Here is a 25886-nt window from a genome sequence, read left to right as displayed (position 1 = left end):
AAAAGAAAAATCAGATTCTCAAATGGAGTTATTCAAGTGTGACGAAAGGAAACAGATACCATCAGACACCACTTAATGGTGAGCCAATCCCGTACAAAAAAGTATCTGGTGTTCCAGAATTGGAAAAATTTAGAAACATTTATAGAAGAATTTTTAGAAGAATTGCTGAACCCAGACGTGAGAAGAGTTAGTAAGTAATTGGGGTGGAATTCAAGACGTGACTGGTCCATTAGAGTCAAAAGAAAGAACAATAAGAATCAAGGCCCATGCGTACTGCCTCTATGGAGTGTCAGAGTCTGTGATGTTAGAGAAGATCTGTGATTAGAGCGAAGATATTAAGGCCAGATGGTAATCAAGGTTAAACTAATATCATAATCACTCAAATTTAAGAGATTAACAGAAAAGAGTTAAATAGCAGGTAGGCATTTAATGCCCAAGTTCAGAGAGACCTAAACAATTAGAATAAACCAATATTTAAAAATAGAAAATAATTAAGATATTAGCAAACATACCGTACAAGATAAGGCAAACATTTTATGATTTAGATACTGAAAAAGTCATGTTCTGTGAAAGAAACAAAGTCAATTATTAAGGCATACCATTCTTAAAAAATAGTATGGAACAAGCTATTTGTAACAATAGTAACAAATGTAGTATAATGAATGAATTACTGGCTGAAAAAGACATGCAAATTGTATTTTAGCCGTTAGGGCAAACACTCGATACTCATGAGAAAATATATAGATCAGACTTATTGACTAGGTTGAACATGGAAAGTTTCAGTTTCAGTTTGATCTGTCAAGAAGAGGCCGAAAAAAGAGAGGTACCAAACCATGTTTTACCCCCCAAAAAATTCATAGAAACTTTCAACACAGCTACAGCCCAAACCATTGAACATGTTACGCCAAGTCTGCACCAGGCCCTGGGATAGGCTGCCTTTGATGGGGCTGGCCACAGGCCTCTAAAAAACTAAGAAATTCACCAGTTGTAGTTATAGTTATGTCAGATAACTATAAATCATGTCCTAAGGCAACAATAACTTGCACACTTGCTATGCACTACTAATTACCTCACATATTACATCACTCATGACATCTATGACATCATTGGATAATATGACTGCAACAATTGCAATTAATTTATTGATGAGAAAACTTTGCATGGTTGGAGCACGGATTATAGTTACATTAGGACACGAGTTATAGTTACATGACACAACTATAATTGGTGAATTTCTGTGTTTTTTAGAGTTTAAAATGTTACATGGTTACCGACCATTTCACCTAACTATTAAATTACTTTAATCTTTGTTTTTTTAGTGAATAGATGGATAGATAGATAGATAGATAGATAGATAGATAGATAGATAGATAGATAGATAGATAGATAGATAGATAGATAGATAGATAGATAGATAGATAGATTATTTGGGAGTGTACCCCCTAAAATGATGCTATATGTTGCCAGTGGGTATCTATAGCCAGAACCACGTTTCCATACTAAAAGCATTTTTGGTTTGCTTATAACTTTGGTGCCTTTTGCTGAATCTTCACAAAACTTTCCAAAAAAAGTCTCATTCACCTCAGCTCTATCCTGGAAAGTTTTGGGTGATTCATCAAGCGGGGCCACGAAAAAGGAGAGTCCCAAAACCCATTAGCCCCCATTCATTTTTGTATAGGACAATTAAACAGCAACACCGTAAAATCTGCTGAACGAAAATACACCAAATCGGTCAGAAAGCTAGATCTTGGTCCAAAAAGCATGCTTTTTGTGATTTTGGTCCAAATCTGTTCAGATGTTTTTGAAAAATGAAGGTTCAAAATTATAAAAATATTTCATGTCGTGGACAATCTGCGGAGCCAACAGATCTTCAGATAAGATCTGATTGGCTGCCCCCACATCAACAAAGATGTGAAACTTACTAAATGCTAATTATGCTAAGACTGCCTGTTATTGGATTATATACATATTAAATATCATGTTGTCTTGCAGAAAATATATGTTGTACTTATTAATGTCTATCACTCTACACTGTGTACCATATTTTCACCTGGAATCCACAGACAAATAAGAAACCTGAATGTGTAAAAATGAAATAATATAATTATTGGAAAGATTCAGCAATTTGGTATTTGTTTCAAAAGCTCAAATTCAAATATTTATTATGTAAACATAATAGTATAACTTTGACAAATATTAGTGTAAAAATGTGTTCCTTGAATTTATCTATATAGAAATATTTCAAGTCTCGGTCCACTGAATATTAGACCTTAAACATATGTGCTTGGAATATTTGATTCATGAGGAGCCAGCTAAATGAAATGTAACATGAATGACTGCTCCCCACCTTCAATAAACCTTTAAAAGAGCATCAGTCCTTTTTGATGCAGTTGCCAATTTTTTGTTTTTATTACCTCTAGAACTCTCCACAGCATCTACAAAGGAAGACTTCTTTACCCATTGTTATTGTCACAAAACATAGTATATAACGTCTTCTGATTTTATTGTGCTCCATTATAACAGCATAATGGCCACATTGAATAATTTTACAACACTGTATTTTTCCAGCTATGCCTAAGATTTCAGCTCTTCAGGTGCTGCCTAGCTTTTTTTCTGATAATGTTTGCATTCATAGCTTTTCTTTTAAGATAGCTAATACCTGACCCTGGCATCTTGGAAGATTTAAAAGGCTGATTTTCCTGCCCATGGAATTAAACGTTCATTGATATAGTTTCTTCTAAAGTACTATATTTAGCATAAGGTTTCTTGATATTCATGAAAAATAGACCAGTAAGCAAAACGTAACCATTAACTTTAGCACAACAGAAAGATCTTAAAGGCCTTTCTAACAGTGGTATTGTACTACTTTTCTGAGGAGCAATGGTTCCAAAGTTTGGTGTCAACCATTTATGGGCCCATTTGACAAAAGGGACTTGTAGGAGAAGTAAACAATCAGAGTAAAGAGAAAGAGTGGGGTGTATGGGCAGAATAGGTAGCATAGTTAGAACTGTTTCTGACTATGGCAGGCTTTATACACTAAACAAACTAATTTAAATTAAACCCTTTGGTCCATGACCAGAGCAACTTTATTCAGGCCTCAGATACACGGTTATGTTTATTTAGGTGGCAAATAATGTGACATCCTTAGAACAGTTCCTAACTACAACATGTTTTATACACTAGATAAACCAATTTAAATTAAACTCTTTGATCCATGACCAGGGCAACTTTATCCAGGCCTCAGATACATGGTCATGTTTATTTAGGTGGCAAATAACGTGCACCTCAGCATTCTGGACTCTTTGAATCTTTGACAATGCTGTGGCTGATAGTTACAGTTACATGACATAGACAGTCACACTGGATGCTTTTAGATCTCTAGGAAGAAAAAGTAAAGCCCTTTTTGGTATCTTCCTCATACTATAGTCAGACAGAAATTTTGAATCAAGTTTTGAAAAAAAAGTCATGATGCTTTTTTAATGTCATAGGGAATAATGTTTAATTCATTTTTGGACATGACTAACTTTGCATGCGGCAATAATGCACATTAAGCTGCAGGAGTTTCTTTGTTCTTTTGTTTATAATGTCCTCATTGTGGAGTGTTAGTTGGTATTTTATGTCTTAACAGGGGTATTTAAAGCATGCAATTACTTGTCCTCAGTGTTCCCCTACATTATACGGTTCCTATGAATTAAGTAGGACTGTGTATCTGGCCAACATCAATGTCAGCGCATAGGGACTCAGTCCATGTATACCATCAGGAAATGTTGACACGGTTCTTAGCTAGCTTACAGTGCTTCAACTCAACCCTTCAACACACCAGGGTACCAGATGGTATTTGCAACCTCGAACATGACTACTCAGATTCCCAATGCAATCATGGAAACGGACCAACCCTTTCGCTGTCAATCTGCGTACCCAAGATGAGACACAAGAAAGATGCAGAGATGTAATTTAGAACATTTATTGCAACAATCTGATTCTTGCATAAAAACATGAGCTGTGATTATTAGGCAAACATGAAAAGCATGGTAACCAGCATTAAGAAAATGGTGAAAAAGTTAAACAATTCAACCATGATTATGTTATTGTATTGGCACACTCTTATCTGTTACCATCTATACTATCAAAAGCAGAGTGCCAGTACCCTTTGCCAGATCAAATGGAATAGCATGACCCTACATACCTGGGTAAGATGTACCAGGAAGCCAGTAAGCCAGACAGATGTGGTGCAGGCTATTGTCCTGTGCCGGGTATAGGACAGGATCAGCATCAGAGTCAGCCAAGCTGCATCTCAGGGTCAGCGTGCCGTGTACCAGGATAATCCCAGTGTAAGTGCTCCTCTACAGAATGTGGCACAGAGTCAGTTTTTATAATACAAGCACTGATCGTGTCACACTGTACCAGAGGTACAGGCTCGATGCTATGATATGTCTGCAAGTGCGGAGCTGCCTCCACGAGCAACCTCAATACTAGGGGATCACAGTCTGTGCGCCTCACCTTGGATGGAGTGTACAGGCTGCATGGCAGCAATGCTTACAAGAAACAAGCTGCATGTACAGTGATTTCTAAGTACATTATTGCATGAGTGAAAAGTCATATAAAAAGGTCAACATCAGAAATGACATGTTAAGTTAAAATGTGCATTTTAAAATGGAGGCACTATCATGCTTTACTACACCTACTGGTTATGCCTATGGGTATAAGGTAGACTTAACTTCATGTTATTTACTATATTGATATCTCATTTGTTTCAGCATCAGATCAAAGTGAATACTTTCTTCCTTTGGCATTGGGCTCTTAGCTTATAAATATATCTAATGACATTGCATAAAAATAATCTTAATTTATGACCTTTTTAAATTGTACAAATAATTTTTAGGTAGAAGTGACTATGCCCTAAAGTAGTGATACGGTTTATAATAACAATTTCAATTAATTCTGTAAATATAACACTGCAGTTGCTTCCTCTATCATTATATGTGTTTATATTATATGGATGCTGTGGATGCATTCATGAGCACAAAATTACCATAGGCACATCCTTCATTCCCTACATGCATAAGTGGCACAACAATACCGTGTAAGGATAACTTCATAAGGACTACCTTGTCAGGCTTCAGTTACTGCTTATATTAGAAAGGTGTACTCAGAGCCATCCACTTTTGACCGATGTTACTCCTAAGGTGACCAGGCAGCTTGTGCAGTTACTCAATATATTCTGTAAACACTAGCCATAAATGTGCTTTTCTTCCATTAGCCCCTGTGGTTCTGAAGTGCTGAGTAGATTGCCCACTGTGGCCCAATACTATTGTGGGCTACAGAGCTGTTGGTGCTGCAACCTAATGTTGCTCTGTCCTTGGATATCTGTGTAATTTTCAGGGAAGCAAAACACAACTGAACCAAGCCAACCTAACCATTCACCAGCATTATGACTCCTATAACATAAGGGAGATATAAGTGGAGACAGAAAATGTTCCCTCTAAGAAGTAAGCAACTGCCACTTTCAGTCTGTGCTCCAGATCATTTGCTGTTCTACAATTCTAATTGCATCCCTTTTTGTAAACTCTTCAACTTGCCTCTGAAGTTAACAAATTAGTGGCTGTTTCAGTTTTTTCAGTGTATGCTTATTTTGTAACTGTAATTATGTATTTTGTTAACAAACAAACTTTTATACTTTCACAATCGCTCATGAGAACATACTCTACTGATGAGAACCGTTTGGCTTATACATTATTTGAACTATTCTTTAACTCATTTTGAGACTCTGTTTTTTTGGGGTATGCCTCCCTGTGGAGCACAACATAGTTCTGACTGAATCATGTGAATTCAAATTGTCTCTTGTAAACTGAATAAGCTAGTAACAGACACTTTAGCCCACACTCCTGGTAAAAAGTGTACCTACATACCTGTACCACTTTTAATCAGATCGCACACTACTCCACTATGTTATATATGCTGTAGGAACTTTAGTACAGTACTTTTTTTTGCAGATATGGGTTATCATAGTCCTAACTTATGCCCACGTTTACAAAACCTTATGTTAACTGTTGGTGTCTCATTAGAGAGAACTGTCAGAATCAGAATCTATGGATTCCTGAGATCTGTGTCAAAACCGCAGAGCCAGTTTTTCCACCCAGGCAAGTAAAATGGCCTATCCTATAATTCTATTAACAAAAGCAATATAAGGGCTTTGAATAGTGATGTTACTGTAATACATATGTGAGCTGATATTACAAATAAGTCCTGTCAGGTTGTGGGTAAGATACCATGTAAAATAAGGAAAAGTTCCACATGAAGGAGATGGAGAATGGGGCAGTGTACACTAAGATCATGGAGGATGACAGCTTGCAGCATCGGGTCTGAAACACGCTGCGTCAGCCACCAGAGGACAGGTCGTTAACTTCCAGAACAGAAAGTGCAGAGGCCCATAAAGAGTTAGTAGATGCAGAAGACCATATCTGACAACACCTTTAGTTTTGACTCAAACTACAATATTGTTAACACCTGTATTCAGTTCCAACACTTTTGTTGTTTTTCGTCTTTGCCAGTTCCCTCAGTTTCTCTTCCTGTACTTCCTTGTACTGACCCTTGTATTTATTTTGGACTGACCTTGGTATTTCAAGTTGTCAACTGTTTCTGAGCCTGCCCAAGTTATCTCTTGTGATTTGACTTTGTTGGCTATGAAATTGCTTTTGTCCTTCCTATGGCTTTCTCCTTTTTGTCTTGGCAATTACGATTCTACTTTCTGGTGGAGGGAGCGTTACTCATCTTCAGCTATCAGGCAAGTTTCCAGGTATGCCTGGGCGTTAGTTACACCGCAGCTTCCATTCACACCAGGCAAGCTGTATCTAGTATTGCTATAGTACATACCATAAAACTCTCCTTCTGTTATTGAAAACTCACTGTCTTCTGCTTCATCTACTAACAATGAGTAGTACTGTGCCGCTGTGAGGCTGTGCCATCCTGTATCTCAGAGAGTCCAGTTCAGGTCTTCTACCAGCCCGTCTGCTGGACATAAATGTCATTTGCTCTCTCTAATTCCACTCCCCCTCTTCCCTTTATAGAATCAGGTGCTCCCTACTTTTCTGGAGTGTGATTCAAGGAGTGGGACCAACGATGAGGGGAGGAGAGAGTAGCCTCGCTGTCCTTGGGGCAGCATTACAAGGGTGCTGAAAAGGCGCTTCAATCACAATATTGATCCTTATGCCACACTCCATTTTTTCTTTAATGGCAGACTCCTAGCTCTCTATAATGAGATTCCTCAAGTCCCATCAGAACATTTTTAAAGGGAACCTTGAAAGTGTTTATTGTTACACAGTATCATACACAAGTGACATATCTTTTACTGAATCATAAGCAGGACTCCAAAGGTCTTTTGTGTCTGGATACCCTCACAGGTGACAATCAGTACTCTACCAATCCACCTTACATTCCATTAAATGACATTTTTGACACATGTAACAGTTTAATATTTTAGCCTCCAGCTAAAACAGTCCTGCCACTACAAAGGTCTTACATTGAAAATGAAAGATGCATAGGCCTCAGTGTCTTATTGCCGTAAGAACCATGTTCCACTCTTATATTTCTTCCTAGAAACAGGTCAAAGTATAAATGAGTGGACAACTGGGGCAAATGCTCTGAGCCTTGTTCACAAACTGCCCTTTATAGTATGCAAAGTAGTACTACAGTGGTTTACAAACCCACACGTGCAAATCTTCATCTCCACCTTTCCTATTTTCGCTATGGGGAAATCCTCACATGTTTGTTTACTACATAGTAAATGTGGGAGGGACCCAGGGGAGTGACTGGAAAAAGGGGCATGTTTACTATTAAATGGGAGGGGTTTAGGAAGAAGTAAGGAGAAGCTAGGGAGGGACATGCGCCCACCCGAAAAAAAAGGCACACTGCTACTCACAACTGCAGTATTATATTTACTACAGCGATAAAAATGCCAAAGCACTAGTAAAGGTACTCTGGTCACAGTTGGAGTTAGTCCAGCACGTCACATGGCCAGCAGCTGGAGTTAGTCCAGCATGTCACGTGGCCAGCAGCTGGAGTTTGTCCAGCGCATCATGTGGCCAGCTACCGATACTGCAACAGCCTCCCATAGAAATAATGGAGGTAAGGATTTAAAATAAAACCCCATAGGAACTAATGATCAATGAGATTAAATTATTTAAGTAGTTAGAAATATCTATTTAATTTAATGTTATAAAAATATCTAAAAATAAAAATATTTATCATTTTACTTTAAACTACTTTAATAGTTTTTCATAATCAAAAAATGAATGCAACAATACTTTTTAGTGCACTATCATTACATTGCTTGTAATCCATTTTATATATTATTTTAATAGATTTTAATATATAATAAAAATCTGTTTTTTTTTTTTACTTCAGGTGGGTTTTTTGTTTAATTTAAACATCAGAAAATAATTTTAAGTTAATTTAATATATTGAAAATAAATTAATTTTAAATTAAACTCAAGTTAATATTGCTGTAACATGTTTTGTTCTAGATTTCAAATTAATGTTCACAATTAATTTACATCAATACTTAACATAAAAATAGTCTTACAAATTTTTCATTCAAAGTTTTTACTTTTCCCAATACTTTTCCACAGGTAGGGCACTGTTTTGATGAATTATGCATTTATTCAATTTAAATACATTAGATTAGATTGACATTTTTAAGATGTGTTAAAATAAATCCCACAGAAAGTAAAATGTTTATATTTACCTATTGTGTATTAAAAATTACACAACATTGTGTATAGAATTAATATTAACTAATTTAGGTATTTAAAAATAAATAAAGTTATGTTTATTTATAAAATAAAAAGGGCATTTAAGTATTTCATCATATGTATTCAATAATGATAGTCAAAAGTAGTAAAGTTACTCAAAACTGTAAGTGTAATCTTTCACATGTAACTTACAAGAGTGAATAGCCCCATATTACTCTCAATGTTAATCTTTTCATATACCTCCTTAACTTCAAGGCAGTACATTTTTTAGAACTTTCACCTAAACTCATTCAGATAGGAAAGCTTAGAGAGTTAGCGACCTAAAGAGTAAAATGAGAGAAAAGGTTTTTTTAAACTCAGAACCTCATTTAGACCTTGGCAGTTGGCACCCCATACAATCTAACACTTAGGTGTTCGGAATTAATTAAATGTAATTTGGAATAGAATGAAGATCATAATTCTTATTACACCAAAATCTGCATATCCTGGTGAATACTGAGATTTTTCCCCCTGTTATTTTCAAGCAAATTTACCAATCTACAAAAACTTTACAATTGCTGCCACATCTTAAATCCATCAAAACTATTTATTATTACTATTTATACATCACAGAATTATACACCAACACTAAAACAAATTTGGCAAGTTGCATAGATCATAATGACTACAGTCTTCAAGAGTAGAACTATCCTTGGTGTGCATTTCTGCCTTGCTAGCAAATTTTTTGTTAAACGGGTAATAGCACCATGACTTCCACAGGGCTATAATTGTATATGCACAGTCCCCTCATTGATCAATGACAGAAAACATACAGGTTAATTGATCCCCAGTTCTATAAGCTAGGACTCTTCACTCTATCAAACAATGTAAACAATAAGAGAATATAATCTCTACATGTCGTGACAGGGCGGACCCCTCAAGTGCAAATACACCTTTCTTTTGTGATATGAACAATGGATACGTGTGGTAACTAGCACAGTTACTCAAGTGGTAAGTCTCACACAAAGGTCCTGAAAGCTCTCAAGTTTCAAAAGCTGATAGACCTGGTGGTCATGCCTTAGTGCTTTACCTTAACCTAGGTACAAGAATATGGCAGTATTGACAAGAAGAACATATATGTCTTAGAGAGATCAAGAGAAGACCTTAATTTAACAATCATGCTTGGTGGAAGCAAAGAGAAAAAACCATCAGGCATCAACATGTAAAGACCTATGGACACTCTGCACAAAGTTACGAACACAACTCGAATATCAAAATAACTAGAAACAGAAACAAATGTGCACAGGACTAATACTTGCGCATATGTTTTATTTATTATTTTCTATCATTTATTAGTTGTACAAACATATAAAAAAATATTTTTAAAAATGAAACACTTAAGGGCATATTTACAAGCCCCTTGTGCCTTCCCGCATCACATTAGCGTCATTTCTTTTCACACTAATGTGGCATTAAGAAGGCTTTTTTGCCATGCCGTATTTACAAAATGGCGCAATGCTCGCGTTGCGCTACCTTGCACCCTCTTGCACCACATTATGCCTGTGCCAAGCATAATGTATGCAAGGGGATATCCTGGCACTATGAGGCCTGCAAAAATGGCACCGTGAAATCTTGAAGATTTTTGTTGCCATTTTTAATGCCTGCTCAAAGCAGGTGTTAAAATGACACCTATGAGCCTCTTTGCACTTTACTACACTAGCGTCAACATTTTTATGCTAGTGCAGCAAAGCGCCACAATACAGTCAAAAATGTTGACGCTTTTGGCCTAACAACTGCAATGGTGTGCGCAATTGTAAATACAGCTCACCCATTCTGTCGTTAGGTGGGTGGAGGCGATGCATGTAAACTGGCGCATCAGCACCAGTTTCTTGTAAAAATACCCCTTAATATGTACATATAAATTGAATCCATACTCCTTTTGCATCCACATTCACTCAACCACCCAAAAACCAAGCTAACCAAACGATTATGAGCAGGAATAACAGGAAATCAATTTAAAAAACAATGTTTCTTTTCATAACCAATGACATACATAATAATCACTTCAAACATGATGTTGCATATATACATTGCTGTAAATTCTCTTTATAGCTTATCTCCATACTTAAATCTATCAATTATTTCATAGCATGTCATAATATCTTCTAGGTGGAATCGCAATGATCATTAATCAGATCATGATTTCTTCTCAGTGGAATCACAATAATCACTAATCAAATCGTCGCGCGTTTCGGCACAAAAGTACCTTCTTCAGTACATCCACCTGTTAGCATTTCCCCCTAATTTGGATAACGATATCCATAATGATGTACTCATGGGTAATGTGTAATTCAATCTGAACAAGTACGCGGTCATTTGCAGACATCAATCAAGTTGCCAATAAAAGTGCTTGAGCCGATATTCTGGTACGACCTCGCACCAGGATCCTGGGGATTGCCACACATTTATGCAGGCTTTGCTGCATGGGGTGCAAGTTTGAACTTTGAGGACGCATGCTTTCTTTAAGCTGCAGTAAAGGATGCATTTCGTAAATGCCCGTCCAGTAATTGTAATAGCACTGTTAGCTGTTCCCGCACGTTTTGCAGCCACGGGCCCCTCCCTTGAGGTTTAGGTGCCCAGGTACTTGTTCGGATTTAATTATACATTACCCATGAATACATCATTATAGACATCCCTTTATTGGAACTTGAAACATTATCAGGTGACCCCTCTCTTTACAGTATAAACCATCAGGCATGACATGAACAGGTACTTGTCAATTGAAAAGCCCAAATTCATACATTCCTAAGTGATTTGAAAGGGTGTCTAAAGCCTGCTCTGAAACTGATCCAGTAGGTGGTGGTTCTTAGCTGTCTCATTAGTTGCAAAGAGGACCTCAGTTTTATTAAAGTTGATCTTTATGAAGGTTGTTGTGTCTTCTGTTCATGATATACAACGGAATCCACTTGATCTTATGAGGCTCACGAAAGGCTAGATATACTGATTACCCTCTAAAGCACTCCACTGCATTTCAGCTAGGTCTGTGCTATTCAAATGCCATATACATACATTACATCACATGGATAATGATCTACCCTGGTTCCTTGCATTAATATGGTAAAACTACTAGCTCTGAACACAGTTAGAGAAAGTAGTTTGATATGTACTCATAATCAGGCTCATAGTGTATTCTGTGTTGTGTTACAAATGCAGACAGAACAAGAAACACTATAAATTAGTTCACATGGAGAGAGGTTATGAGGCTTCAAGCTTTAATCAATTGAATCAATTAGCTTGACAGTGTTTCCATAAGCTAAAATAATGTATTTCAATCACAAAAGTGTGATTTCCCTTCCCATGCTGATGGTATCAGCAGCCCACTAAGAACTAGGCACACAGACTGAGGCTTTCTTTGCAAGATTCCAAGGACAAAATTCTGATTGGTGTACAAACTAGACTTTTCATTGGGATTGTAATTATGTGTTGTGTGATTACTGTCACACTCTTTCAGTTTCCTGTTGAAATTTATGCCAGGAAAAGGCCCTTAAAAAGGAAACACAGATAGAATTCAGTGTGCTAAATAGTAATTCTGCATTTTGTGTCTCATTATGAAGTTGAAAACCTTGAAGAGGAAGTCATTAATACTTGTAGTAAATACTCCACCCTATCCCACCTCAATTGTAAAGAGGGCCTAAGGGTGAATTAGAATAATTTCACTATGAGCGCACTGATTGATTAGACTAGGAGACAAGGGGACTTAGAGCAGGATAGAGTAGGGAGGGTGAGCTAGGCAAGCAAAATTATTTTACAATGTCCAAATTCAAAATTATCGTTTTGTTTTCATCTTTCAAACTGCATAATTTTGTCAGAACCCCTGGGAGACTAGGACTAGGCTAACCAACAGGGAGAACTTGTTTTCCGAAGGAATAAGGTAATTCTAGAGCAGGGGTTTCTGAAAGCCTGGATGGAGAAGGACAAGACAGAAGCTGAAGCCTAGACAAGGTTGAAATGGACTAGGACTGGGACACTGGACATGAACTGGGTAGTGCCTTTAAAGACACAACTAGTCAGACAATAGGGAGGAAATCAGAAAGTGTAAAGCAGAAAGAATGACAGGCAAGTGATCATAAATCATAGCTTATATGCTTATGCTTAATCTTCATAATGGGAAAATAACTTATCTTAAAACAATTTGGTCTCACATGAACAGCACTCAGAAGTTCTTATGAAAGGAAAGAGCTCAATAAGTCTCTTTGCAGCTGGCTCCAAGCAACTGAACTCACTGGCACCCTCTGTATCAATAGCTAAGTTAAGAGAGAAAATGGTGAAAGAGTAAAGAAAGAGGGTTCAGAGAAAGCAGGAATGGATTGTGAGAAAAAGAAACATGGCTGGATCAGAAGTATGCAGATCAAGAAATAGAGAAGTAACGGACAAGGAATCTGAAGTCAACCAAGGACAGGGCTGGAGCTAAGCACACAGAACTAAGAGCACTGGAATCAAAGACTAGGAATATGCACATCAACAAGAACTGGATGGGAAGCATGCAGACAGAAAAGGAATATTGGGACACAATACAAGGAGTCTGCATACAAACCAGGGTGGAACAGAAGGCATGCAGACTGCACTAGAAACACTGGAGAACAACAGAGGCAGGGAGGCTGTAACATCAAAGCACTGAAACAGAGAAGCTAAAGAAGGAGGCTTTAAATGGGGAAAGGAGCACTAGGGAAAGCCAAGGCAGAATGAAACTAGAATCAAGACTGAAGGCAAAGCAGCAAAACAGTAATAGATAACGCAGAGTCTCAGCAGTAAAGACTGTTGTGCGAATGCTGCACAAAGATCTCACAGGGCTTAAAATGCTGGAAGCACACGGGAGAGCACAGGTGCAGGGACAGAACCAGGTGCCAGTAATCAATAAGGTGCTAGGAATCAGGGAACCACTAATGAAGGGAAGGTTGCACCGGGACCTGGAGAGCGAAAGACTAGGCCAGCAGGCACAATAAAAGAAACAGAGACATCAGCAGCAATGGAAGGGGGATTGGAAGAAAGAAATCATAAGAAATCAAATATGAATGGGACAATATATCCATAGGAGCCAGGAATAATTATGTGGAACAGTGACACAACTACAGTAAATGATCTAGGCAAGTCTGGCGAGAGAAGGAACTAAATGGATCATAGTGCATCGGGATGGTGCTGTGGAACCCCAGACTGAAGTGTATTGTGGAGCAAAATGTGCAACTGTAGAGTCTTCTGACATGGCCTGATCTAAAGGCAGGACTCCACAGGGCCTTCCTGGTGCTTCCTGATTGCCAGATGGAACAATTCTCACAAATTGTGAATGCACAATGAGGATATGCTTTTTCATTATATTCTTCTGTGTGATGAAGGCTTTAACACAAAGGCAAATATTCAGCTCACACCAATGCAAGTAGTGGGAGCTGGCTTATTAAACCTAATTAGTTATTTTTATTTGAAGCACAAAAATGAAAAATCATTGCAGATCTGGCAAGGAGAGAGCTGATATGAGCAAAAGTCAATCCAGTCCATTTCCACATGGTCCTTCATTCTAGCTGTTGTAATGTTGAATATAGTTAGAAGCACCTTTTTTGGGTTTGGTTTTTGGATTTGGTTGAAGTTCCTGAATTCCTGTCTAGGAAGTATGTCAATCTTATCTCATGTGTGAGAGATATGCAGGCAGCGTAAATGATACAGCCTAAGCCCCAAAGCTGCCTCACATAAACTGAGGTCATATGACTTACATGCTCAATGTATGATACATACATTTTGTTTCGAGTCTTTGCACGAAAACAGATTCCACATTACCTTACTGATAACTACATGGAGCAACTTCATGAAGTCTGTTATACTGAAGCAAAAGACACATAAATACGGTACTTCTTTCTTTCACTCCTAATATAATTCTTAGCAGCAAATCACACTATCCACATTACACCTCATGATTCTAACTCTGTGCTGGTGACCTAAAGGTGTTAAACGAAGGATTTAGTTTATTTTACAACACTGGAATATTAACAACTCAATTGAAGACAATGAAGTGGCTCAGGGCCTATGATGGCTGGCATAAGTGTTGGCTCCAATATTCCAACACTTGTCTTTCTGTTTCTCCTTCTTTATTTCAGAACATTCTATTATCAGTGAGTGGGTTGTTCTAATAGATTTATAGCTCTTCAGCCTCAGTTGTTAACAATCTATGTGTGCCATTTAAGCCTTAGATTTTGCAGCTTTGGTTGTGAATGCCTATTTCAAACATGACTTTTAAATGGTCTGTTATGGCCATAAAATCGACGATCCTCAGCAGGATGAACTAAAGTGTCTACCAAGCTCATACATGTCAAAAAACTACCTAGCATATATGTTTTTTGTTAGAACCACACAAAGTTTAGAAATAGTGAATACTGTTGCACAATTTAATAAGGGACAAAATACCCATCCCGATATGCTTTAAGTGTTGTCGAAAGAAGTCAGAGAGAAAAGCATGTGTGCGTTATTTAACTGAAAAATAGACAACACAGGAATTGTTTCGCCCCCTAAAAGCTGATTTAAAATGTTGAGGCTGCACAGATGTGTTACTTATCTTTAAATTTTTACTTACTTCTAGGATAGGCTGGCAGAATCTGATTCTATGGTAGGTCCTAGATACGTTGGTCTAGCAGAATTTCTAAACATGTTGCTTAAAGAAAGAACATCTGAAATACAGCCCATAACACTGGAATAGTTGAAGTTTTTTATTCCACCGGAGACGCCGCAATGTAACAATTGCCTATATGCATAGCCAACCTGTGTTTCAACATGTGGGCACTTAAAACAAATAAGTATTCAAACATGTGTAAGTTTACAACATACAGAGAAAAGTTGTACTTTCAACGATCAGCTTACAATGGCACTTAGAGTGTTCAGTGCCATATTGTCACAATAGTAAAGGATATGTAATATATTACAGAGAAATATATGATATTTCGAATGCCACAAGTCTCCTAAGCAAACAAAGTTATAGGCGCAGGGTGAGAGGGGTGTTTCTATTCGGCACCATTGACTCGTAGATTATAAAATTGCAAAACTAGTGACCCTATGATAAAGGGTCTGTCGTCAGCAAACTGATAAGTGTAGCAGATGATGTGCTATGTACACAAAATAAAAACTATGCAACAATTTAATCAGCAAGAAGCCTTGTAACAAAAACAATGTCAATGATGTGTTTCTGATTAACACATACTTTCTTTTAATAAAATAACCTTACTTAGAAAACTATCGACTTTCATGTCATGAGGTGTGCAAACGGATAAGAAAGCTGATGCTATTTTAAGGAAGATTTATAACAATAAAAGTGGGGTTGGAAGTTTTAGAAGCGCAGAAGCTCTATTTAGAAAGGCCCAAGTTGAAACAAGCATTTGCAATGCAACGGGTCTCGCATTTTGCTCGAGTTAGAGCTATTAGCGTTGTAAACTCCTAACCGGACTTTTCTTGCCACATAAATTGAAAATTAAAAGTAAAGCAGTTTCACATAAGCGAGCCCGATTCACAGCGCCATGGCCGCCATGAGCATCAGCGTGAATACACCCAAAAGGAAAAAGAAGGTCGCTCGCAGTCAAACTTATTGGCAAAAAGTGCAATTAGCCATGTAACAGGGGCAATGGCCAAGGCGGTAAAAAAACCTCCACAAGGAGGGACAAGCGTAAGCCATTTACCAATGTCATCAAAGGATGTTTGAAGGGCAAGCCCACGAACGAGTGGTAGTGATGGGCGTGATGTGGGCGTTGTTAAAAGCCCAGATACATACCAACACGTCGGAAAAGCAGCGCATGCATGCTGCAATGCTCGACCTAAAAATGGTCTATCTCGAGGGAAAGGTACTTGACATAATTGTTGTTAACAAATTGTGAACATATAGATACTGCTGTGATCGCACCTTTGCCCACCACCTGTTTGAAGGGCTCTCTTGTGGACAGTTTCTATGTTTTCCCAGCAAGCTCTAGAGCCCCCCGCGTGCAGACAGGGCCCTTTCTATAGTGTGTGGTTACCTACATGCATTACAAGTGCATTCCCCATGAAAGGAGACTATACTAGGGTGCTGTTCTCGGAGACCAGATGATCTGACAAGGTTAACTATCTATGCATAGATTCTGTTCCGGCTGGTGAGCACGATTTTGCCTTTTACAAATATTTCTCTGATTAGGGAAACACCAAAACAAGAGACCAACACAGGCAGTTGTATTTTATTTGCTGCAGGACTGCAAAAAAAGGATGCCGTTTTAGAGAACCTTCAGGAACGCATGTTGCAATTCAATGCAGCTTGCATGAATCACGTATACAGTGTAATACGTTCCTACAGTCCAACCATGGACTGGGTCCATCTGTAACCCTAGAAATCTCCTTCGATGTTAGTGTCAACTAGCCAACATACTTAAAGCGAGCTAGTCAAATCGGCAAAATACTGTTTTTGTTTCCAGTTGTAATTTCCACTCCATGTCCACGCTCCTTGACCATGTCTTCCATTGGATAGATTTAGGTTAGGAGCGGCAGTGCAGACAATGCACTTAATTAAATGTTAGTTGGATGTACTGGGAAAAGCAAATATGGCCTGAAGTTATTTCCTTATTCCGGCACAGCTGATCAGCAGACAGGAGTTGGAACTCCACTCACTGACCCCCTACTGAGATCACCAACTTTGCACATCGATTTTCCTACATATTTGAATGGGCCTCTTCGAACATGATCGGTGTTTATTACAACATTTAGGTATATCAAAAAAATATTTTGTTTGCCATCAGGCACGCTTCAGCAACTGAAAAGTGAATTTAGTAATTTCCTTCCTGTTGCATCGCTTCATTCATAGTCATGATGGTCACGTGATGCCACACAAGGCAAGAGACAGTTCTGGTCAATGAGGCTGGGGGCGGTGTGAGGGAGGGAGTGGGGGGGATAGAAGGGTCAGCCTGTCAAACGAACCAAACTAGGATAGAACAAAGATCGTGTGAACGTTTAAGGAAACTAATGAATCTTCAGTATATGGAAAAAGCGAAGACAGAAAAATATACCCAAGTACTATTATGGATTAAAAACGCACCAAGGACCTATTTTCTAGGCATGGATAGGTTGCCAATGTTTGACCAGTATAATTTTGAGAAGATGTTTGTTTTGGAATTTGTGATTAAAACACCACGCCATAAATTCCACTAGAAAACTTTGGCATTTGTTTCTGCCTTATATTTTTTGTGGAACAACTCTGTCCAAAAATGAAGCTGGGAGAAGTAAACAAACGTTACAACTAACTTTCTGAAGTGCAAAATGTGAGTTCGACGCCAGTGAAATTATACTTTTGCCGGGCCTATGATTTTAGCACATCGAAAGAGAAGACTCTTCTAAACTTCGTTCATGACCATTGCTAAACTGTATGATTTATAATAAGATCATGCCGTTTCTTATCGCATTTTACAACAGCCCGAAAATGAGTTGCTAACATGTCGTCAAATGAGTGAAGCTCATATTAACATCCACACCTATGTAATGCACTTTACACGCCAAATTAACTCATAACCCAATGCCATGGTACATGCTTTATCGACTTTAGAGGGATGACAGTGCAAGTGGATGACTAGGATTCAAACAGGTGACCCCCGGGTAAAACACGGATATCTACATTAGTAAGCCACCTTAAAGGAAAGCGGCAGCCCCTTAATGCTGAATTTCTATAGAAGTGACTTGAGTGCATTCCTGGTTATAGGGAAAACATTTGAGCACCTCCGCAGCTCCGGTGACCTCGGAATTCTCCGCTCCTTGACCAGGATCCATCGCCTGTCCCGGGGGACAAGGCCGGCACAGCTGGATTCAACCGCGGCCTCCGTGCTTTCTCACTCGAGGACAGAGTGCAGTGAACCTACTGTCAACGGTCAGTTTGTTTGGGTTTTAGAAAAAGACAGTCCAAATTGTTTAGGCTGTCCAAAACTTCCAGTCAAATACAAGGGTTTCCCATTGAAAAAAATAACAAAGGTATAGGTAGTTGCTGGCGCTACATACACCCATTAATTTCTTACAATAAACCCATGTATTCAATAAAACCAGAGAAATATCTGAATTCACACAAAAAATATCACTCAAATTGCGTTCTGATAAAAGATTCAGCCCAATTCGCTGCATAACAAGTATTCAGTCAGCTGATTGGTGTTAAAAATGTTGTCATGTTTCCAGGAAAAACAAGCAAAGCGCTCGACTTCTGCCCAGCGAGATCGTGCTGCGAACAAAAGATAATAAAAGTAATCCACAAACCTGACAGGAAACAGCGAGCCTCGCATGTTTTCAGTACTTGGTCACTGCGCTCGAGGAGGGCTAACCACCGGAAAAGGCATGACGTATGCGTGCCTTCCACTAATGAAAGCAAGTCAATTTTAACAAGCAAGCCCACGAACCAATGAAAGACACTGATGTGACGTGGACGGGGCTCCGAGCCCTTTTCTAATTCCTAAAGCGTCTCGCTAGCGAAACACATGCGCAAGCGCATGCAACACAGGCTCGACCCTAAAAAGCCTCTTGAGAGAACTCCAGTGATGGAGTGGTTTTCTGGAGAAGAAGTGTATTTGCTCCACCAGCCCACTAGAAAGTGTTTTAAAAAATGGTCAGCAATCATTAACACACAAAAATATTAACAATGACAGACAGGCAGAATAAGCCTTTAGGATCCAGCAACATATATTAATGGCATGCAGAACATTTTGACTGTCGTAGAAGTATTGACCTATGCAGCTCTGCAGACATGCTATGAGATGAGATGGGTCTTAGGGGTCTATTATGACTTTGGAGGATGAAAAGGTCATCCACCGAAGTCCAGACAGTCAAGTTGCCCCCAGTGCGGCAGCTTTCCCGCAGGCCCCATTTAGAGTTTCCCGCTGGGTCAGCAGGCGGAAATGGTGTTTCCACCCACTGGCCCAGTGGGAAACGGCCTACAACATTGACGCTGGCTCATAATAATGTCTGTAAAACAAAGCACACAGTGAACATCGCGATGGGGCTGGCCTGGAGGGCCCGCACTGCCCATGCCACTGGTGCTACCACCCTGTAACCGCTAGCGGAGAAGGGGGTTGTAATCCCTAAGGTGCACTGCTTGCACCGCAGCCCTGGCAGATTAGGATGACCAGCACAGCCAGTCCCTCCTAGGGAGGAAAACTGGCGGTGTTAGAGGTCTGACCGTGGCACTACCAACACGGTTGTAATGTGGCAGTCAGACTGCCACATTGGCAGCGGCCAGACCACGACCCACCCGGTCTTAAGACCACCAGGGTCGAATGTGGCCCTCAGTGTCACTTACCCATACTGCTAATCACCTTTCACATTGACTTTACCGCGGGGGAGTGTTGTGTCCAGAGTGAGTGGCCAGACTTTAACCCAGCAGAAAACGTATCCAGGCAGTCAGGCACCTGCTTTTAGTTTCAGACACTGTAGAGGACATTAGCTGGTTCATGGGCCCTACGGATGAGATCTGAGATTGGCAGACAATGACTGCTATTAAATTCTCTATGAACGGGGGGAGACGAGAAATTGTAGCTGATGTTTTTTAAATTTAGAGTAACTGTTCCATAAAACATATGAATGTGAATATTCCTAAAGATTGGTGAAAGTGAAATATTATCTTTAACTGGTTAAACAGCCTAACACTTTAGAGTCCGTTTAATAACCAGAGTGAATCATTATGGTATCTGGTACACAGTCCATCAAAAGCACCGATAATTTCACACAGCAGCTTTAAGGCGCTTCACTTACCCCTTTCAAGTAAACGGTCATGAATCCATCAATAATTCCATCTTGTTCAAGGCCTATTATTAGGTCTACAACACTAGTGAATGCAAATACTGCATAAACTGTTAGAAAGAAAAAACAAACACACATAAATACATCACAAGCAGAAAAATAACAGTACTGCAGTTATACACAGAATATGACAGGTTTTAAAGGTGTTAGTAGTTGAAAAGCAAGGCACTAACAAAATAACTCCCTCGGCTGCCTCTTGCAGCTGAGTGTTCTAAATTGACACAAACTTGCCGAGAGACTGAGTTTTACCTGCTCTGATCTGTTAATTAAATTATTTATTAGAATAAGGCGTGCGGTTCTGCAAACAAAGTTGCTGTTCTCAGGCTGCACCTGACTTTCTACTGAAAAACAAGAAAAAAATGGCTAACGTAGCGTTTTAAAGTAATAATTTGGTTATCGTGGGATCATACATTGATTGTGTGATGTTCCCTGAGACTGACTTCTGAAGCCACGTGAATAAAACGCACTCTTAGTACATTACAAATCAACCCCATAGTACAGAGGTTTCTATAAATAACATTAATATATAAACCACATTTTAGAAAACACATTTTTAATCTAATAAGTGCTGTTTTCATTTGAGTTTCTGAAGAATGTAACAGTTCAAAGTATAGTGCGATGATGCTAGTAATCCAAATTTATGCGAGACACCTGACTGGTAAAAACACTATTTTTTACAAAAAGCAACTTTCTCTTTGATAGTCTGTATTCGCTTTCAACTAGAGGCAAGTACTGCACGCTTGAAAATGAACTATCATGATTCGAAAAATCAATTTCGATTCAAGGAGCGCTATTAAATACATATGTAATCTTAGCCATCTGCATGTTGGTTACTGATGACATATTTGGCCATCATCTCTATAAATATTAAAACTATTTAAAAGCAACATTTGCTTAACCAGTCACCACAGATCTAAATATGGTGCGCTTTTAGCAAACACATCTCGATACAGTTACATTCTTAAAATGTCCTTTTGGAACCTTAATAATTCCCATGTAAGGTCATAACGGTCTGACGAACATTGCATATCTTCTGAGAATTGGCAAACAAAATATCGGAGCAACCCACTCGTCATGTTATGACACAGGTCCTGCAATGTTATGTTGTGGTGTATTGATGTATTTTTCCTTATCATTCTTTCTCTTATCTGAAGGCAATGTCTGGCTTTTTAAATGATCAGAAAATAATATATATTATTAACTATGGCTCGCTCTCCCCAACTCCGCCGTCGGCCGCCACGCACAGTGGTTTTATCAATGATGTAATTTAAGATGTTGCAATGATGTTATCAATTGTGTCACAGAAGATTTAATATGTGATGTATCTAGCAGTGCATGGGATGGTACAAGTTACAGTTACTTAAGGGTGTGAGTTATAATTACTTGTGCTAACCATAACTGGCGAATTTCAGTGATTTTATTAGTTTAAAACGTAATGTTTCAACTGAAATTTTCACCTCACTGTAACGTCCCTTTAACCATTCTTTTTTCAGTGATTTTTTAAAGGTTTGTTTAATGTAAAGGTAGATATTAATACAATTCCTACCTACAATGTCACTTTAAGCTTTGTATTTTTCAGTAAATTTCTATGGTTTTCTTAAAGTAAAGTAAGATGTCCACACTGTGACACCCCCAGATCCTGCGCCCAACACCATGGAGGTGCCCAACCTGCACTGTGCATGGCCTTTGGCCTCAGTGTAGGGTTGGGCACAGGGACCTGGCCGCACACCAGGGCCTGCATCCAACCCCATGCCATGCACAGCGGTGGACATCTTACTGGCATGTGGCCAGGCCCTGCATCCAACCCCACCCCACCAGCACCCTACACCCTTCAGGTCACAGCCTTCAAGGGTGTACAGCATGGGGGTTGGGAACAAGTTGCACCCAACACCCGCGGGCACTTTACCCCTCAGAATGTACAGTCTTTGGCTGTGAACGGAATGGGGTTGTTGCAGAGGCAGATCAGTGGACACGCCCCGCTTGCAACCCTGTGCTGGCGGCCAATCTCCTGGCCAATCTCTTTCTTATAAACTTTTTCAGGGCACGGAGAGCCCACCACCAGGGGTCCCAGCAAATATGTGGTGGATGGTACTCTACCCCCCCTTCTAGGGGCACCACCAGGCTCCAAAAACTACAACTAAAAATCTCTTGCAGGGCATTATGGGGGTGTGTGTTCTCTGGAGCAGAGGATAGTAAATTAACAGCTCCTGACACTCATTTATTAATAATTTAAATGTTTTTATATACCTGGGTGCCCCGGTGCCCAAATAGGGCACCCATGCCTTTTTTATTAAAAGTTTGGGCTGCAGGGGAAGCCACAAGGCCCCCGTGGCCCCTGCCAGCTCCATGCTCTGCACCCATGCAGGTGGGAGGCACTATTTTCTCAACAGTAGGTATCCTTGTGCACACAGAGGGCACCCACAATAAAATACACATTGGGAGCTGAGAGGGGAGGCCCAGACCTCTATAGCCCCTGCTGGCTCACCAGCCAGCACCTATGTTGGGTGCCAATGGGAGCCGGCTCCCTTATTTTGCTTCCACCTGGGTGGAAGCAGCTTTCTTCACTGCGCCTGCCAGACAGGAGCAAAGTTGTGTTCTCTGCCTAGGACAGTGTGGGCAGGGAATAGATTTCTTATGGGCAGGGAACCAAAATGTTCCGTGGAATGAGGTCCCCAAGACACTACAACTGAGCTCCGGAGAATGGGATCTATGGAGGTGACCTTTGTGACACACACACCCCAAATAAATACATTGTTGCCAGGCAATAGGGTACCCAAAGGCCTCTATGAGGCTTGGGGATGGAAGCCACACACACCTTCGCCGTTATCAAAATACTGGTCCTAGGAGATGCGGTCTCTGGGGCCTCATAAAGGCTCAATATGGGGGGCTGCAAGCCTTTCCCCGCTCCAAAATAAATCAATGCAACCCCCCTCTCGGGTCCTGGCCCTCCTCAGGAGTGTTTTTAAAAAAAGGCGGAAGACCGTAACAGAGTTATTTATATGCGGATTCTCGCTGGATTCACAGTGCTGAATAAAAAATCCAGTTTCTGGTGTGGGGCTATAGGACCCCCCAACCAGGGGTAGGTAGAAAGGGTATCCTTACCCTTTCACCTATATTTTTGTTTCTTTTTTTTTATTCAGGAGACTAAGAGCCTGATTTTAAAACTATCAGTGCCGGCAGCAACCTACGATTGCGCATGGTCTGCCATAACAGACAGTGCGCATTATGAGGTGCTGACAGTGGGGCTCCTGCACTGTCCCCGAAATGATCATGTACAGTGCAGGGCCCCCCGTAGACTCATCTATGCCTTTCCGCCAGCCTTTATCATGAAAAGGCTGACAGAAAAGCAAGTTGTGATCAGCACAGCGGTGCCAACTTCTGCACTGCCTTACTTGACCACAACTTGCACTGTTGCCAACCCATCGGAATCCATGGTCCTGGCGGGGGCAGCAGTCTCCTGGCGGTCCGACTGCCAGAATTGTAATCTGGTGGCAAGAACGCCAAGACTGCAGTGGTCGGACCACCACCGCAAGCATGGCAATCTTAGGACCGCCGTACTAGTAATTAGAATCCTGAAATGGCTGCTGCCACTTCTTTGTTGATGTGGAGGCATTCAACCAGATCAAATCTTTTGATCTGTTGGATCCACGGATTACAACATGATATTTACAATTATTTTTTATAACCTAAATGTCTCCAAAACTACTGAACAGATTTCCACCAAAAGTATGCTTTCTGGAACAAGATCTTGCTGTCTGTCAAATCTGCTGTAATTCTGTTCAACTATTTTGGCTGTAGTTGTGTATAATTGTTCCTATGGAAAAATGAATGGGGAGGGCATGTTTTGGGACCCCGACCCTTTTTTCTCAGCCCTCGCTTGACCGATCACACTGAAACTTTTTTTCGTCAAATGATGCCAAAGTTATTAGCAAATAATTTTCAGTGGAAACATGGTCCCAACTATAACTACCCGGCTGCGACTGCCACTAGGGTATGCATTTGTGTACGCATGTATGTATATATATATATATATATATATCTTTCTCCAAATGGCCCCTATCAGGACAGCTGTGTTGACTTTGTGTCATCTGGTGAGGAATATATCTATCTATCTATCTATCTATCTATCTATCTATCTATCTATCTATCTATCTATCTATCTATATATATATATATATATATATATATATATATACACACGCACATACACACACATATATAAATATACAAAGGATATATCGGCCCGTCCTAGATTTAAAAATAATCCGCCGTCCAGTGGGAACCTGTTTGGAGGCTGGCCAGGAGTTCTCCTGCTTCTCTATGTGAGAAAGCACCCCAGGTGAGATGTTCTTGCCCCAGACACTGAAGGAGGTCTTGTGCTAAAGTGATTTTCCTACACTAAGTTACTGACGGCCAGCTGGATTGTATAGCAGCATAAAGTGTGGCAAGGTTTATTGCATGCATGGATCACAGACACCTTTCAAATATGGCATTTCAGTTTTTTAAAGGAACTTGCAAAACTCTGATACCAGACTCACATTACAAAGAAAATTTTGTGATGTCACAAAAAGGAACATAATGTGGAAAGAATTTGTAATTACAACAAACATGGCGCTAGTCTCATGATGAAGTGGGAAGCAAAGTATACGCTGTAGTCTTTTAGTGGATATAGTGGAGGGACTGTACTGTGTGTACACCTTTAAAATAAGACTATCAGCAATGTAGGACTCTGTGCTCCAGTCGAAGGTGTAACGCAGAAACGCATCAACCCCAATTTCCCTTTTCCCTTTGCACTGCTTGCACTTTATGAAAGCACAGACAAGGTAATATAAAAATATATAAATTATTTTGGCAAACTGAAGACGGTGTCCATGGTGCTGTGAATCTGACCCTGGAGGTGGGACGGATGTGAACGAAGATTTTATATATATATATATAGATATATATATTCACTGAAAAAAAACAAAGGTTTCAGGGACGTTATAGTTAGGTTCTGAATTTACACCGTAGAAAACCATAGAAATTAAGCTGTTATAGTTAGAGTTATTTCACGTATCTATAACTCGAGCCCTAAGTGCCCCCATGCACAGTTTTCTCATCAATAATGTTATTGCAAATGATGCAGTGATAATATCAGTGATGCTACAGAAGATGTCATCATTGAATTAACATGTGGGGTAATTAGTCGGTGTATGGCAGGGGTGCGCGGCACGGTAGCAAGTTATAGGTCCTTGAAATAACTCCAACAGTAACAGCTGAATTTCTATGGTTTTGTATGTATAAATTCAGAACCTAAGTATAACGTCCCTGTAGCCTTCGTTCTTTTCATTGCCA

The 25886-nt window shown here is 39.7% G+C and overlaps 1 protein-coding gene across 1 annotated transcript in view; it reads right to left on the bottom strand.

The window, feature by feature from the left end:
- Positions 1–25886, bottom strand: part of TM6SF1 (transmembrane 6 superfamily member 1) — a 546630-nt gene that overhangs the window by 436693 nt on the left and 84051 nt on the right. Inside the window, exon 3 of the mRNA XM_069222564.1 lies at positions 20505–20602. Within this exon, the coding sequence (XP_069078665.1) occupies positions 20505–20602 (98 nt within the window). The remainder of the gene's footprint in view (positions 1–20504; positions 20603–25886) is intronic.

Source organism: Pleurodeles waltl, chromosome 3_1 (genome assembly GCF_031143425.1).
Source record: "Pleurodeles waltl isolate 20211129_DDA chromosome 3_1, aPleWal1.hap1.20221129, whole genome shotgun sequence".
NCBI classification, from domain to species: domain Eukaryota; kingdom Metazoa; phylum Chordata; class Amphibia; order Caudata; family Salamandridae; genus Pleurodeles; species Pleurodeles waltl.
The sequence above is the reverse complement of the archived record's forward strand: the minus strand, read 5'-3'. Positions and strand labels throughout refer to the sequence as shown.